The sequence below is a fragment of the Leucopleurus acutus genome (genome assembly GCF_964270905.1).
Source record: "Leucopleurus acutus genome assembly, chromosome: 11".
Lineage (NCBI taxonomy): Eukaryota > Metazoa > Chordata > Mammalia > Artiodactyla > Delphinidae > Leucopleurus > Leucopleurus acutus.
Genome location: NC_139152.1, coordinates 40591829 through 40608816, shown reverse-complemented (window position 1 = coordinate 40608816; position 16988 = coordinate 40591829). Strand labels below are relative to the sequence as shown.

Sequence of the window (16988 nt, the reverse complement as noted above, 5' to 3'; positions counted from 1 at the left end):
CCTCCTGTTATTTACTGTGAATGAACTGACTGCTCCTGTCTAAAGCCAATGCCTCCACTTGGATACCAGATCCCAAACCCCACTGCCCAGTCATTCCTCATTCTCACTCTGCATCAGCACTGTTTCCCTCTCTACTGGATCATCTCTATTGGCATTGTATTAACACATTCTTACTTCTCCCATTTTATTTTTAGTTTTTTCTTGAGGTACAATTGACAGATAACATTATATTAGTTTCAGGTGTATAATGATTGCTCCCATTTTAAAAAGACAACTCTTAACTCCAGTTTCCCCTCCAGCTATGTATCCATTTCTCTGCTCTCCAGGACAGCAAAACTCCTAGAAAAAGAAAGACCAGTGTCTGGCACATGGAACCATATTTCACTGATTCTAAGATGCCTTTTTTTTTTTCTTCATATATCTTAACATCTCTGAAATCCAGACACAACTGATGACAACTGTTATTTGTTTCTTCTAAGTGCCTAAGACACTACCAACCTCAAACAATCTCTAATTAAAAAATCTCTGCTTGAGTTTTTGGTACAACATAGGTAGTGTGAATTCAAACTGAAAACCAGTTCAAATTCCAAAGAAAGTTTTTACCCCTCCTACACAATGCCAGGGTTGAGACATATGAGCTGCCTTGCTGTCCCTTTCCGTGTGGTGGGCTTCTTCTCATTTACATTCTCATGTAGTTTCCCAGCTTTAAGCAGGGCCTCTTACAGATTACCCATCTTGGGCCTACTTCTCTTTTTTAGTAGTACATAAAATTATGGTGTATCTTACAACTGATGGTACCGAAATAGCAATATAAGCATATTATTTAGAGAAATGGAGATAAATACCAAAAAGTGTTAACTAAAAAAAGCTCTAAAAGTGCCTCTGAAGGGAAATAAAGGGGAAAAGGTATTTTATGTTTTAACAAACTTTACAGAACTATTCGATTCCACAAACTATGTATACATATAACTTTGATAAAAATGAACCCTAGGGCTTCCATGGTGGTGCAGTGGTTAAGAATCTGCCTGCCAACGCAGGGGACAAGGGTTCGAGCCCTGGTCCGGGAAGATGCCACATGCCGCGGAGCAACTAAGCCCGCGCCACAACTACTGAGCCTGAGCTCTAGAGCCCGCAAGCCACAACTACCGAGCCCATGTGCCACAACTACTGAAGAACAACAAGAGAAGCCACTGCAATGAGAAGCCCACGCACCACAACGAAGAGTAGCCCCCGCTCGCCGCAACTAGAGAAAGCCTGCACACAGCAACGAAGACCCAACGCAGCCAAAAATAAATAAATTTAAAAGAAAAAAAAGAAAAGAACCCTAAAAGGAAAAAAATTAAATGATCTTTGAGAAAAAGAGAGGAGAGAGGAAAATGTATGTGGACATGGGAATAATGCAGGAGTCAGAAGTCAGCAATCCCTTAAGTTTACCTGGCAAAGGGCCAAACAAGAAGGACAGAAACAAAGGCAAGAAAAATCTACTACAGTTTTGCAAAGACGGGAGACAAAGCATGCTGAAACTGCCTAAGACAGAAAAAGTAGGGAATTTCCTGGCAGTCCAGTGGTTAGGACTCTGTGCCCCCACTGCAAGGGGCACAGGTTTGATCCCTGATCCCTGGTCAGGGAACTAAGATCCCACATGCCTTGCGGCCAAAAAAAAAAAAAAAAAACTATAAAAAAAAAAAAGTCAAAATCATCAGGTTGGTTTTGTTGTTTTTTTTATAATAATAATAATGTTTTTTGTTTTTTTAATAATAAATAAATTAAAATAATTAAATTGGCATAGTTAAAACCAAAAAGATAAAGTGGACATTGTTATCGTACCTTCAGCCCTTGCTTTAACAGGCAAATGAACACAGCTTGAAACACAGGTGACTCTTGCTGTTCTATGAGACAGTGAAGGGAGCTTCTCAATATTTAAATATATTAATATAATCAGTTATAGAAATCTAAATATAAAACCAATCTCCTATAGGGTTTGAGAAGGCTTCACCATATCCCTGAAAAGTTTAACATTCCTTATTCAAGTTTAATCATCTCTTTAGAAAGGGAAAGCAGTGAGAGTACTTGTTGAACCGCAATTACTATCAAAATTCAAAAAGCTGACCATATTTGTTTAGCCACAAGCCAATGTTATTTAAATCAGGACAAAAATATTACATCAGCCATTCATGATCTGAATTCTAGTGTATGAGATCAATTTAAATATGGTACATATAAAAAGTCATGAGACATTTGTTTCATAATAAATAAGGCAGTGGCCAACGATTACGCATTAGCTTTTTTGAGATAAGCTATCAAGTCTGCCCTATCTCCCTTCTTCTTAATGCCAGCGAAGATCATTTTTGTTCCAGGGATGTACTTCTTGGGATTCTCCAAACACTCCATCAGCGCCTCCTCTCCCCCGGTGATGCCTTTGTTCTTGTTGGCATCAGTATAAGAGAATCCGACAGGCTGGCCTGTCTTTCGCCCCAACAGACCATGGGGATTTGGCCCAGTCTTGTGCTTGCCTCCCTTTTCCACAGTATGGCACTGGGCACACTTCTGAACAAAAATCTTCTTGCCCTTCTCAACATTACCCATTTTTAAATCGTTCTTTCTCCGTACCCAACTAAGATGTTCCCTCTCGCAAGCTGAACGTCCCGCTCTCTAAGCCCAAGGACACGCCAGTTCGCGCCTATGTATGGGTGTTGGTGCCCATCAGGTTGTTTTAACTGAAATTATAAGGAACAGTACAGAAACAGACCTTCTCAACTGAGCTCCATATTACCTATGTACATCTCCACCTGGATATCCCACAGGAAACTCAAATGGAACATGTCCCTAGTAAAAGAGCTGCTTAACTCAAATCAGTTTCTTAAAAAACAAGGGATGGTAGGTTTTGTATATTTATACATAAAGGATTAAGTATGTGTGAGGGAGAAAAAAAAGAATATCCATAATCCAGCTAAATCTACCAAAAATCAATAAAATTATCCAGATTTCCCATGTTAAAAAAAAAATAACGTCTCAATTAAATTCATTCACTCCCAAACCTGCCCTTCTTCTTAGAGTGCCTACTCTAGGTGGTCTCCCAAATAAGAAACTCAGGGAGTGATGCTAGATTCTTCCCCTTCTTCCCCTACCTTAATCCAGTCATTATCTTAATCTAACATACAGCATTTCTAAATTTCCTTGAATTTGTCTTCTCTATTCCAACTACCTTATATCAGGGCTTGATCTCTTTCCTATATTACAGCAATAGCTTTATAATGTTCCAACTATCCTCCACATAATTGCTGAAGGGATCCTTCTAGATTGAATGTAAGCCTGCACACGTCACTCTCCTGCTTAAAATTCCCCAAGGAGTCTAAAATTTAAGCTTCTCAGCATTGCAAATAAAATTCTTTATTAAATGACCTTACTCTGGCCTCCATCCTTATTTAAAACTACTTTTCTCACTCATTCATTCAATTCGTCAGTCACCAAATGTTTATTGAGCACCTATAATATCCCAGGTTCTGTAGGCACTGAGAAATACTCTAGTGAACAAAATAAAATGTCCTACCCTCTTGAAGCTTACAGTCTAATGGAGGAAATTACTCAGTGAATATATTCATCCACTTAACAATCTTTTTTGTATATCTACCTGTATAAGCACTCTTGTCAGTGCTGGAAATATAGTGATGAGCAAGACGAAGTCCTTACCCTCAGACAGTTTACATCTGAGAGAAACTGTGATAAATGCCATTAAAATAAAGCTATGATGGGGCTTCCCCGGTGGCGCAGTGGTTGAGAGTCCGCCTGCCGATGCAGGGGACACGGGTCCGTGCCCCGGTCCGGGAAGATCCCACATGCCGCGGAGCGGCTGGGCCCGTGAGCCATGGCCACTGAGCCTGCGCGTCCGGAGCCTGTGCTCCGCGGCGGCAGAGGCCACAACAGTGAGAGGCCCATGTACCAAAAAAAAATAATAATAAACAAATAAATAAAAATAAATAAAGCTATGAGATACACAAGGACAGGAAAACCTGAACCAATCTGAGGGGTCAGGAAAGACTTCTGAAATCAAGAGTGATATCTGAGATAAGAACCAAAGATGAAGAGGAAATGGCAAGGAAAAGAGTTGTGGTGGTGAAGAGTATTCCAGGCAGAGGGAACAGCCTTTGTACAAGGCTCTGACATGAGTGGGAGACCAGGGCATTAGGGAAAATAAAAAGCCAGAGTAACCAGAGAGTAGGAATGGTGCCCAAGGAAGGTGACAACACAGGCACTAAAATTTAAATCAAATAAACGATCACTGTGTCGGTAATGGATATTAGGCCTCTAAGAGTGGAATCTGGGGGGCCCATTTAAAAGGCTATTACAGGGGACTTCGCTGGCAGCCCAGTGGTTAAGACACTGCGCTTCCAATGCAGGGGGCGCAGGTTCGATCCCTGGTTGGGGAACAAGATTCCACATGTCATGCGGCCCAGCCAAAAAAAACAAGGCTATTACAGTAGTCCAGAGCTGAAGCCAAATGATACACAGGAATATCTAAACCAGACAGATGCCTTAATGCCTACGAACTGCAAAGGAATCTAGGCCATAGTCCCCGTGCCAAGCCAACAAGTTGAACTGGCTATAAATTCGAGAAACATAAAGGTCTACTCCATCCATGAAACAGGAAATAGAAACACTCAGCTCACTGAGAGAACAGCAAGCACTGCACCTGCGCCTAGAGATGGAAAAGGTTACCTGGAAGAAAATGGATCCCAGGCCTGCATCATTCACAGATGTGAAGTCTAAATTCACACTACACGTATGGTACAAGGACCTCAATCTGACACTTCATCATAAATAAGGTTCAGAACTAAAGAATGAAATAGGACCACAACAGAGCAAATGAAAAACTGTACAGTAGAGATGATTCCACAATCTGAGACACACAGGACTTAAGTTCAGTTTTTTTGTTTTTTGTGTTTTTTGGCTGCTCCATGTGGCCTGTGGGATCCTAGTTCCCCAACCAGGGATCAAACCTGGGCTCCCAGCAGTGAAAGCATGGAGCCCCAACCACTGGACCACTAGGGAATTCCCAAGTTCAGTGTTTAAAGAAAAAAGAAAAAACAAACACAGAGAAACAAACCTCCCACAGGGAAATCAGCTGATACAGCCATCAGAGACTGCACCCCAAGAATAAGAAATAATATAACAACCTGAAAAAGACATTTTAAAAGAAGGTTTAAACATAAGATAGGGTTCCCCCTAAGATCAGGAACAAGACAAGGATATCTATTCTTACTACTTCTCTTTACTACTGTACTAGAGGTTCCAACCAACACAATCAGGCAAGAAAAAGAATTAAAAGGCATCCAGACTGAAAAGAAATAAGTAAAATTGTCCTTACTCATAGATGACATAATTATTTGTATGAAAAAGTCTGATGAAATCTACAAAAAAACTATACTAGATTAAATGAATTTAGGAAGGTTGCAGAATACAAAATCAGTACACAAAAATCAATTGTATTTCTATAACTAGCAATAAACAATCAGAAACTGAAACTAAAAACACAACAGTACAGGAAATTCCCTGGCGGTCCGGTGGTTAGGACTCCACGCTTTCACTGCTGTGGGCCTGGGTTTGATCCCTGGTTGGGGAACTAAGATCCCACAAGTTTCGTGGTGCAGCCAAAAAACAAAAAAAAACAAAAAAACAAAACACAATAGTATAAAAAAAAATACCCGTAAGAATAAATCCGTCATTGCAGCACTATTTACAATAGCCAAGACATGGAAGCAACCATGTCCATCGACAGAGGAGTGGATAAAGAAGATGTGGTACATATATACAATGGAATATTACTCAGCCATAAAAAAGAACGAAATAATGCCATTTGCAGCACCATGGATGAACCTAAAGATTGTCATACTGAGTGAAGTAAGTCAGACAAAGACAAATATCATAAGATATCGCTTATACTTAGAATCTAAAAAAATGGTACAAATGAACTTATTTACAAAACAGAAATAGAGTCACAGATGTAGAAAACTTATGGTCACCTGGGGGAAAGGGGGGGATGATAAATTGGGAGATGGGGATTCACATATACACACTACTATATATAAAATAGATAACTAAATAAGGACCTACTTTATAGCACAGGGAGCTATACTCAATCCTCTGCAATGACCTATATGAGAAAGAATCTAAAAAGGAGTGGATATATGTATATATCTAACTGATTCACTTTGCTGTACACCTGACACAACACTGTAAATCAACTATACTCCAACAAAAATTGTTTTAAAAGACTCAACAATTAAAAATAAGAATAAATCTGACAAAAGATGTGAAAGATCTGTACAGTGAAAACTACACAGCATTGTGGAGAGAAATTAAAGACCTAAATAAATGGATATATATACACACATATATTTGTTATTGGGCTGGAAGACTTGATATTGTTAGAATGTCAATTCTCTCCAAGTTGACTGAATAGAGCTAAAGCAATTTCAACCAAGATCCCAGCAGACATTTTTGTAGAAACTGACAAACTAGTTCTAAAATCCATATGAATATGCAGAGGTACTAGAATGGCCAAAACAACTTGGAAAAAGAAGTTGGAGGGTGAACAATACCTGATTTCAAGATGTATTATAAAGTTATAGTAATCAAAGACCATGTGGTACTTGCACAAAGATCAGTGGAACAGAATAGAGGGTCCAGAAACATTCCCACACATATACAGACAATTGATTTTTGACAAAGATAAAAGGCAATTCAGTCTTCCAGCAAACGGTACTGAAAAATTAGATAACCATATGCAAAAAATGAACTTTCACCCATAGTTTGGTATTATATAAAAAAATTAATTCAAAATGGATTCCAGATCTAAATGTAAAACCTAAAACTATTAAGTTTTCTAGAAGAAATCAGAAGTGAAAAACTTTTTAACCTTGGGTTGGACAAAGATTTCTTAGACATGACACCAAAAGCACAAAACTTTTGTTCTTTGAAAAGACATTGTTATGAGAAAAGATAATGCACAGAGTGATAGAAAATGTTTGCAAATCATATATCTAATGAAGGACTTGTATCCAGAATAAAGAACTCTCAAAACAACAATTAGCAAATGAACAACTCAATTTTTTAAATGGGTTTATGATTTTAAAACACTTCACCAAAGACGCACATGAAAAGCAGTTCAGCTTCCTTAGTCATTAGGGAAATGCATATCAAAACAATCAGGTACCACTATGCAACTATTAGAAGGACTAAAGTTTTTAAAAATTAAAAAGACTGACCGCATCAAGTACTGGCAAAAATGTGAAGCAACTGGAACTCTCACAGACTGATAGGGGTGTAAAAATGACAAAACCACTTTGGAAAGCACTTTGACAATTCCTTAAAAAACTAAAGGAGTTAAACTATTCGACCCAGCCATTCTACTCCTAGGTATTTATCCAAGAGAAAATAAATGTCCATACAAAGACATGCACACAAATGTTCACCAGCAGTTTTTATTTGTAGTGGTTAAAAACTGCTAACAATCCAAAGTCCATCAGCTGGCTACTGAATGCATAAAAAAAAATTGTAATAGATACACACTAACCATAAACACGGGTTAACCTCAAAATAATTAAGCTGAGTGAAAGAAGCCAGACCCCCATACACAAACAATCAGTATACGCAGTATGATTCCATTTATATGAAACAGAAAATGCAAACCAATCGAGTGACAGAAAGCAGATTAATGATTGCCTGGGGGAGGGGAGAGGGAAGTAGGGGAGAAAGGGCATAACAGAGGAAACAAGGAAACTTTTGGGGGGTAATGGACAGTTTCACAGGTATATGTCAAAACTTATCAAACTGTCCACTTTAAACACATGTAGTTTATTCTACGTCAATTACACCTCAATGAAGTTGTTTTATTAAAAAAAAACAAGGCAGGAAGAGCCACAGATTAGGAGAATAACTGCAATGCATACTGACACAGGATTAGTATCCACATGTGTTACTAATACCTATAACTCAATTTAAAACAAAACCGAGACTTCCCTGGTGGTCTAGTGGTAAAGAATCCACCTTCCACTGCAGGGGACGTGGGTTCGATCCTTGGCCAGGGAACTAAACTCCCACATGCTGCAGGGCAACTAAGCCTGTGCGTCACAACTACTGATCTCGAGCGCCTCCACCACAGAGCCCACGCGCCCTGGAGCCCTCGCACCACAACTAGAGAGAGAAAACCCACATGCCACAACTAGAGATCGAAGCCCGAGCGCCGCAATGAAGAGACAGCACGCCGTAACAAAAGAACCCGCATGCCTCAATGAAGACCCCATGTGCCACAACTAAGACCTGATGCAGACAAAAAGTAAGGAAAATAAATAAGTAAAATAAATAGGTATTTAAAAAAACAAACAACTCAATAGGAAAATAAGCCATAGAAATGAACAAATAATTTACAACAGAGAAAAAGTAAATGACAATAAACAAATTAAAATATGCTCAAACTTACTAACAATGGAGAGAATGCAAATTAAAACATAAAACAGGGAAAGTGGTGGGGGAGGTGGTGTGATGAATTGGGAGATTGGGATTGACATGTATACAGTAATATGTATAAAATGGATAACTAATAAGAACCTGCTGTATAAAAAAATAAAATACAAAAATTCAAAATAAATAAATAAAATAGTCCCCTCATCCATTAAAAAACAAACCCATAAAATAGTACAACACACATAACATCAGCAAAAGTTGTAAAGATCCAGGACTTCCCTGGTGGTGCAGTGGTTAAGAATCCGCTTGCCAATGCAGGGGACACGGGTTCGAGGCCTCGTCCAGGAAGAGCCCACATACCGTGGATAAACCAGGCCCGTGCACCACAACTACTGAGCCTCGCTCTAGACCCCCATGAGCCACAACTATTGAGCCCGCATGCCACAACTACTGAAGCCCAAGCGCCTAGAGTCTGTGCCCCGCAACAAGAGAAGCCACCACAATGAGAAGCCCGCTCACCGCAACGAAGTGTAGCCCCTGCTCGCTGCAACTAGAGGAAGCCCACTTGCAGCAACGAAGACCCAATGCAGACAAAAATAAAATAAATAAAATAAATTTATATTAAAAAAAAACAAGACTGGAGTGGAGAGAAGGAATGGGATTTAAAGCATTCTAAGTTTCCTGTATTGTTCAGGAAGGCAGAGATACTAATTTTAGAGTTCAATAGGTATGCATGTTAAAAATGTAAGGGTTAACTCCTAAAAAGAAAAATACATAAACATAAAATGTTCAACTTGAAAATCAGTAAAAGAAAAAAAGAATATATATATATATATATATATATATATGTATATATATACATGAGAGCAAATAAGCAGCATGGTTTAAAAAAAATAAGGTATAAACTAAAATGGCAGAAATAAGTCTAGAAGTATCAGGAATCACATTAAATATGAAAAGACTAAACTTATCAAAAGACAGACTATCAGACTGATTTTTTTTATTGTATGATTTTTAAAAATTTTTTATTGGAGTAGAGTTGATTTACAATGTTGTCACACTGGTTTTTTTTTAACCCAACTATTCACAGATTACCAAGATACATTTAAAGCAAAGTGAGCCAGAAAGGTAGAAAATTTAAAGGAAAATTAAAAGATATGCTATACAAATAGTAATCAAAAGAAATATTAGTATTATTCATTAATTAATATTAATTTTAGACAATAAGACTTAAAGCAAAAATCATTAATATGCAGTCATCAAGAGAGAGCCAACAGCATTCATCAGAAGAGTACCCATTACTCCTGCAGTGAAACAGTCCTCTCCCCCATGGAGAGATATTTAAGAGGGTCCAAGTACTTGGAAGAAAAATGACCTTCCTGAGATCCTGCCATTTGCAACAACATGGATGAACCTGGAGGACATTATGCTAAGTGAAATAAGCCAGACACAGAAAGAAAAAATCTGCAGGATCTCATTATATCTGGAATCCTTTTCAAAAAGTCAAATACTTAGAAGCAGAGAGTAGAATGGTGGTTATGAGAGGCAGGGAGGTGGGGGAAACGGGGAGATGGTGAAAGGGTACAAAGCTGTAATTATGTAGGATGAATAAGTCTAGAGATCTAACATACAGCATAGTGATTACAGTTAGTAATACTGTATTGGATACTGGACATTTGTTAAGAGAGTAGATTTCAGGTACTCCCATCACACAAAAAAATGTTAGCTATGTGAGAAAATATGTTAATTAGCTTGACTATAGTAATCACTTTGCTGTGATATACCGTGTATATCAAAATATCATGTTGTACATCTTAAATACACACAATTTTTATTTTAAATTAAATTTTTTTAATTAAAAATTTAAAAGAACATCCTTCACCAGGATTCAGGACTCCTTGCCCTTCCCTCCCTCCTAACACTCACACCCTCACCTCCAGTATCTATCTGCGTGCTATCTACCAGGCCTAACCTTTTAATGTTCTTTATCTTTATATTGTCCATCAAAAGAAACCCCAGACTTCCAGACCTCTCATCTCCCATGTTCTAATCCCCACACAGTTAGTCCTACACACTCCCTGCTCTGTCCCCATGTGTCACACACCTCTCTCCAAATTCTGAAACCCTTCCACTTGTGCCCAACATTTCCAACCTCTACTCTGGACTCTTCAACTTCTTATCCTAATTGAAACCTGGTTCCCCTCTGAGGCCATACTTCCCTTGCAGCCCTCAAGTAGTGAAAGTTATTTTTCCCATACCCCTCATACCACTGGACCTGGGGGTGGGAAGTGCCCTCCTTGCTCCTCACTGATGCTCCAAATTAGTCTCCTTCTGTCTTCCCTAAAAAACCTCTACTTTGAATATCATGTGAAAACTCTATTACCCATTACCAGGCTGTGATGGTTAATTTTATGTGTCAACTTGACTGGATCACGGGGTGCCCAGATATTTGGCTAAACATCATATCCGGATATATCTGAGGGGGTGTTTTCAAATGAAACTAACATTTGAATCAGCAGACTGAGTAAAGCAGGTGATCATCCAATCCACTGAGGTACCAAATAAAATAAAAAGAAAGAGGCAGAGGAAGGGAGAATTCATTCTCATTCTCTCTCTCTCTCTCTCTCTCTCTCTCTCTCTCTCTCTGTCTGACTGCTTGAGCTGAGCTATCGGTCTTCCGCTTTTGGACTTGGACTTAAACCATCAGTGTTCCTGGGTCCCAGGCCTTCAGACTCAGACCGGAATTTACACTGCTGGCTTTGCTAGGTCTCCAGCTTACAGCCCCCAGATTCTCAGCCCCCATAATTGCATGAGCCAATTCTTATAATAAACCTTACTCCAGATAGATATAGATACAGATACAGATGTACCTTATTGATTCTTTTTTTTAAATAAATTTATCTATTTATTTTTGGCTGTGTCAGGTCTTCGTTGCTGCGCACGGCGCTTCTCATTGAGGTGGCTTCTCTTGTTGCATAGCACAGTCTCTAGGCACACGGGCTTCAGTAGTTGTGGCACACAGGCTCAGTAGTTGTGGCTCATGGGCTCTAGAGCACAGGCTCAGTAGTTGTCACGCATGGGCTGAGCTGCCCCATGGCATGTGGGATCTTCTGGACCAGGGTTCGAACCTGTGTCTCCTGCATCGGCAGGCGGATTCGTTTTTATTTTTTTAACATCATTACTAGAGTATAATTACTTTACAATGTTGTGTTACTTTCTGCTGTATAACAAAGTGAATCAGCTATATGTGTGTGTGTGTATATATATATATATATATCCACTCCCTCTTGCATCTCCCTCCCATGCTCCCTATCCCACCCCTCTAGGTGGTCACAAAGCCCCAAGCTGATCTCCCTGTGCTATGCAGCTGCTTCCACTAACTATTTATTTTACATTTAGTAGTGTATATATGTCCATGCCACTCTCTCACTTCGTCCCAGCTATCCCTTCCCCCTCCCTGTGTCCTCAAGTCCATTCTCTACATCTGCGTCTTTATTCTTGTCCTGGTAGGTGGATTCTTAACCACTGCGTCACCAGGGAAGTCCCCCTACGGATTCTTTCTCTCTGGAAAACCCTACATTGTGACTCTCCACAACACTGTTCCTGTCCTCTCAGTGATTTCAATTTCACATAGATAATCTTTCTAACACTCATCTCCTTGAATTCCTATCTCACTTCTTTGAATTCCTTGCTTCCAATGATCTTGTCCTTCACCTACACAGCCCACAATGATGCCTCCATAACCATGCTCCGTCTCTCACCTACTCAGATTCCAACATCTTTTGATCCCACCACAACATTCAATTAACTGATTATACCAACTTTTCACCATCTCTTGGCAACTTCACGTCCTCCCTTCCCTCCTGACCTGGTTTAAATTCCACAGTGTATTATCACAATCACTCTCTTACACATATTCTCCATTGCCTTGACCCTCTCATGTTTTGTTCTACGATCTGAGTAAAACCTTTCTCTGGTTAAATCCACTCCAAACATACACCCCTGCAGCTGAATGTGGCTGGAGGAAAAAAACATGTTGACTAATCTCACTTTAAATTCATGTCCACAAACCTGGAGGGATCCTTAATGCCACCTGGCAATCATACAGCATTTCCCTGCTGCAGCCACTCTTACACTCTCCCAATCAAGTTCACACCTTCTCCACTCTCCAAACCTCCATCACCTCCTCCCCACCCTCACTCTCAGCTGAGTATTTTGATTCCTTACTCACTGAGAATATTAAAACGGAAGAAAACTTTCACAAACTCCTACTGCCAAAGCAATCCACCTACTTGATGGTGGGTTTGAGATACATTTTGAAGATGAAATCAACAAGAATTGGAGATGGATCTGATGCGAGGTATGGGGACGAGAAAGGGATCAAAGATGACTTTCAAGTCTTTGCTCAAATATTATTTTCTCAACAAGACTTTCCCTTACCGCCTTTCAGTCTCTGTCTTTCCCGTGCTCTCGCGCTCTCTCTCTCTCTCTCTCTCTCTCTCTCTCTCTCACACACACACACACACACACACACACAGTCACACAGTCACATGTTCACACATTGTCTCTGTCTCCTTTCCTGTTTTTTGTTTTGAGTTTTTTCTTTTCAATACCAGTTATCACCAACTGAAATACTAAACATTTTACTCCTCTGCTTAACATCTGCCTTCCCCTACTAGAGTATAACTGCGCGCAGGCAAGGATTTTTATGCTTAGTTCACTCCTGCAGATCAGAAAAATAGTAGGCACTCAGTAATATTGATACTTTGTTAAAGAAATGAACTGTTCCTGGCATGAGCAAATGGTTGGATGGCGGTGCCATTTACATAGAAGAAGAATACCTTAATGGGGGAAGAATCATAGTCTCTATACAAAGGAGCTTATAATCTAGTGACAGAAAGACACTGAAACATACATTTACAACATATTAGGATTCTATGATTTGTTAAATCTACGATAAAAGCAGAATTGAAGAACTAATATTCTATGATCTAATTTTTATCAAAACTGTATGCTTTTATATATATATACACACTTGCACACACAACACATACACATACATATATGTGTACATACACACAACACATACATATATGTTTCCGCAACTATACAGAAAAAGTTCTGGAAGGAAAGTTACCAAACTGTTAGCCTGTGGGGCAAGAACAGTACTATGCTATGTATGGGGAATGAGACTGAAGAGAGGGTGAGGAGACTTTCACTTTTCACCTTATACATGTTTTACAATAAGCATATTGCTCTTATAATTTAAAAATGAGACATGGAGAAATTTCCTTCCTAAAGGGAAAAAAGCATATTTAACAGAAGATTAACACCCAGACTATAAAAAACTTCTATAAAAAAAAAAAAAAAATTTAAAAATGGGCAAAGTACATAAAAAGATATTTTACAAAGAAATATAGTCAATAAACATACACAACACACTCAACCTCATGTTTAATCAAGAAAAACAAAACACTTTTTTTTTTTTTTTTTTTGGTACGCGGGCCTCTCACTGTTGTGGCCTCTCCCGTTGCGGAGCACAGGCTCCGGACGCGCAGGCTCAGCGGCCATGGCTCACGGGCCTAGCCGCTCCGCGGCATGTGGGATCTTCCCGGATCGGGGCACGAACCCGTGTCCCCTGCATCGGCAGGCGGACTCTCAACCACTGCGCCACCAGGGAAGCCCACGAAACACTTTTAATTCATCAGATAATAGCAAATGTTTTAAGTGTATAAGTTCGTTACCTACAACTACTGGCAGGACTGCAAATTGGTATTTTTTTTAAAGTAATTTAGTGAGCAGCAAAGTAAACAGTGTTATAATCCAAAGAATAATAAATATCCATGAGCCCATAATGTGTAAATAAATTATTAAATAAATAAATGGGGGACAAAGTACAAGTCTCTTTACAAAAAAATTCTAATTAATAAATGTAGAAGTAATGAGAGAAACAGAAAATAACAATTAGGATACCATAGTAATAACTGCTGCAGGCAGGATCTGATGAATGCTAATTAACAGGTGAGCTTTTAAGAGAAACAGTATATTTGCATAGACTCAAAATATTGCCCTAAAATATTTACTGTGGAGGTTTAAACCTGTGTCCAAATTCTGAGACTTCACCCTCCAGAAGGTGGAACTTTTTTTTTCTTTTAATAAACTTATTTATTTATATTTTATTTTTGTCTGCGTTGGGTTTTCGTTGCGGTGAGCAGAGGCTACTCTTCATTGCGGTGTGGGGGCTTCTCATTGTGGTGCCTTCTCTTGTTGCAGAGCACGGGCTCTAGAGCGCAGGCCCAGTAGTTGTGGCGCACGGGCTTAGTTGCTCTGAGGCATGTGGGATCTTCCCAGACCAGGGCTCGAACCCGTGTCCCCTCGATTGGCAGGCGGATTCTTAACCACTGCGCCACCAGGGAAGCCCTCAAATAACTTTTAAAAGACCTCCAGGGAATTCCCTGGCGGTCCAGTGGTTAGGACTCAGCATTTTCACTGCTGGAGCCCGAGTTCAATCCCTGACTGGGGAACTAAGATCCTGCAAGCCTCACAGCACAGCCAAAAAAAAAAAAAAAGACCTCCATAAAATACAACATTTGAATCGAGACAGAGGTGAAAAAGATTACCCAACTAAGCTTTGTTTAAAGTACTGTCAACTTAACAAGGAATTAGATAACCATCTCAAGAAACCTAGTGTGTCCTGACTAGTAAGATGTAACAAAACATCAAGTTTGCATCTGAGTTAAATGGCTGCCTTAGTCTGTGGTGGTTCTGTGCCACCTACTATTCAGGTCCTGCAACACCTTTATTTCCTGTCATTCATCATAGTTATAAACGAGTTTCACTGTTCTCATCAAATGTGACGGAGCTTCTAATGATGAGATCCTTGTCCTGAGCGCTTGTGCAGCATATGAAGGTAGGCTATGATGGCAATTTACTACAAAGATATAAGAGGATAACCAAAGTGAGCAGAAGAGTCACTTCCACCACACACTACCGTACATTCTGAATCAATGTAACAGTAGAAGATAGCCAGGAAGAGCCAGCAGTGGGCTGACCACACTGACATGTTGTAATCAGAGACTAAGTAGATAATTTAAAGAAAAGTATTGCTCTACTACTGATGGTAGCCTTCAAACAGCAGCAGATCATTTACTACTGGACAGATCACATGTACTCAAGAGAGGGAAGACTGTAGGTTTTACAAACAGGTCTTTGCAGTTCTATACACGTCAACAGGAAGTAACCTCACTGGCAGCATCTTCAGGTACAAAAGATATCTTCACTTACTAACATGACCCATCTATAATCATATAATGGCCTCATCACAAACCTACTTCTCAGTCCCAACACCCTTTAGCCAACTCTAAAAATGAACACCGACACACACACACACACACACACACACACACACACTCCACAACTAGTAATCATGTCATCTTGTTAATTAAGTAATATAAAAATCCTTACCAACAATCCAAGGTTGTCATTTAAGGTCTGAACTAGTAAGAATCCCTGTGTAACCCTAACCACAAATTAGTCATAGGACAATGACTGCAGAAGCTGCCTTTAAGCTGATGGTTATGTTCTCAGACCCTACAGAATATTTTAAGGGTCTGGGGCTGCTGCTGCAGAATCTGTGTAGAAGATGGATGTATATTTCAGGAACCCACCACAACCAGCCGCTATGGTGGATTTGAACATAGAGAGTAAATGCTGGCTTCTGGCCAATCCTTAATATCAGCAACCTAAAGTGTATATAAACTTTAAATCTTCTGGAAAAATATTTCAGAACCAACAGACCGCCTCCAAGGTAAGTGTGAGCTCACTAAGACTCCTATGAGGCTCCCAGAAAACGGCATGTGAGCCTGAAGTCCCTTTGTAACCCAGTAACTCAAGGAGCAAGGTGCAGGTGTAATTAACCTCCTGCGACAATTAGAAAAACTGAAATTGGAGGTTAGACCCATCCTAAGAGACAGTTCACTGTCAGCCTGCAGATATTTCAATCTATTACATCTGGTACTATGTGACAACTCTCTCTCTCTCAAATATATACAGGGAAGGAGAAAAAAATGGACTCAAACAGTACTTCCTGTATTACAGCTACCTTCTTGAAATATTTAAAGTATATAGTAGGCACTCAAACTTTTTTCAATGAATAAAGAAGGGATATAAGCAATATATCCCTTCTGTTGGTAAGCAATAACCAACAGCTCAAACATGTAAAACATTTTAAAATGAAAAAAAGCACCCTAAATTTCAATCAAAGGCAGCAAAGTGAACTGAAGATACTCTACACTATTGACACATTTTTCAAATATACATACAAATAACATTCTTAAAATGATCATCCACATTTATAGGTATGACTGGAAAGATCTGTATATAACAAATGGTTCCTTCCACATTGGATACATTTCATACTTTAGAACAGAAACTCCCACTTTCTTCATCAACTGAACCGTCTACATGATTTTCAAAAGTACTTTTATTGCTAAGTTGAAATGTATTTTCATGTGCTTGCCAGATGT

At 39.3% G+C, this 16988-nt stretch overlaps 2 protein-coding genes across 5 annotated transcripts in view; both read right to left on the bottom strand.

Moving 5' to 3' along the window:
- SPATS2 (spermatogenesis associated serine rich 2) overlaps window positions 1–16988 on the bottom strand; it is a 151121-nt gene that overhangs the window by 112902 nt on the left and 21231 nt on the right. The window lies entirely within an intron of this gene.
- LOC309968529 (cytochrome c-like) lies at window positions 1841–2597 on the bottom strand. The gene has a single exon (XM_082849803.1). It carries the CDS (start codon window positions 2584–2586, stop codon window positions 2272–2274), a length of 315 nt encoding a protein of 104 aa, XP_082705929.1. The 5' UTR covers window positions 2587–2597; the 3' UTR covers window positions 1841–2271.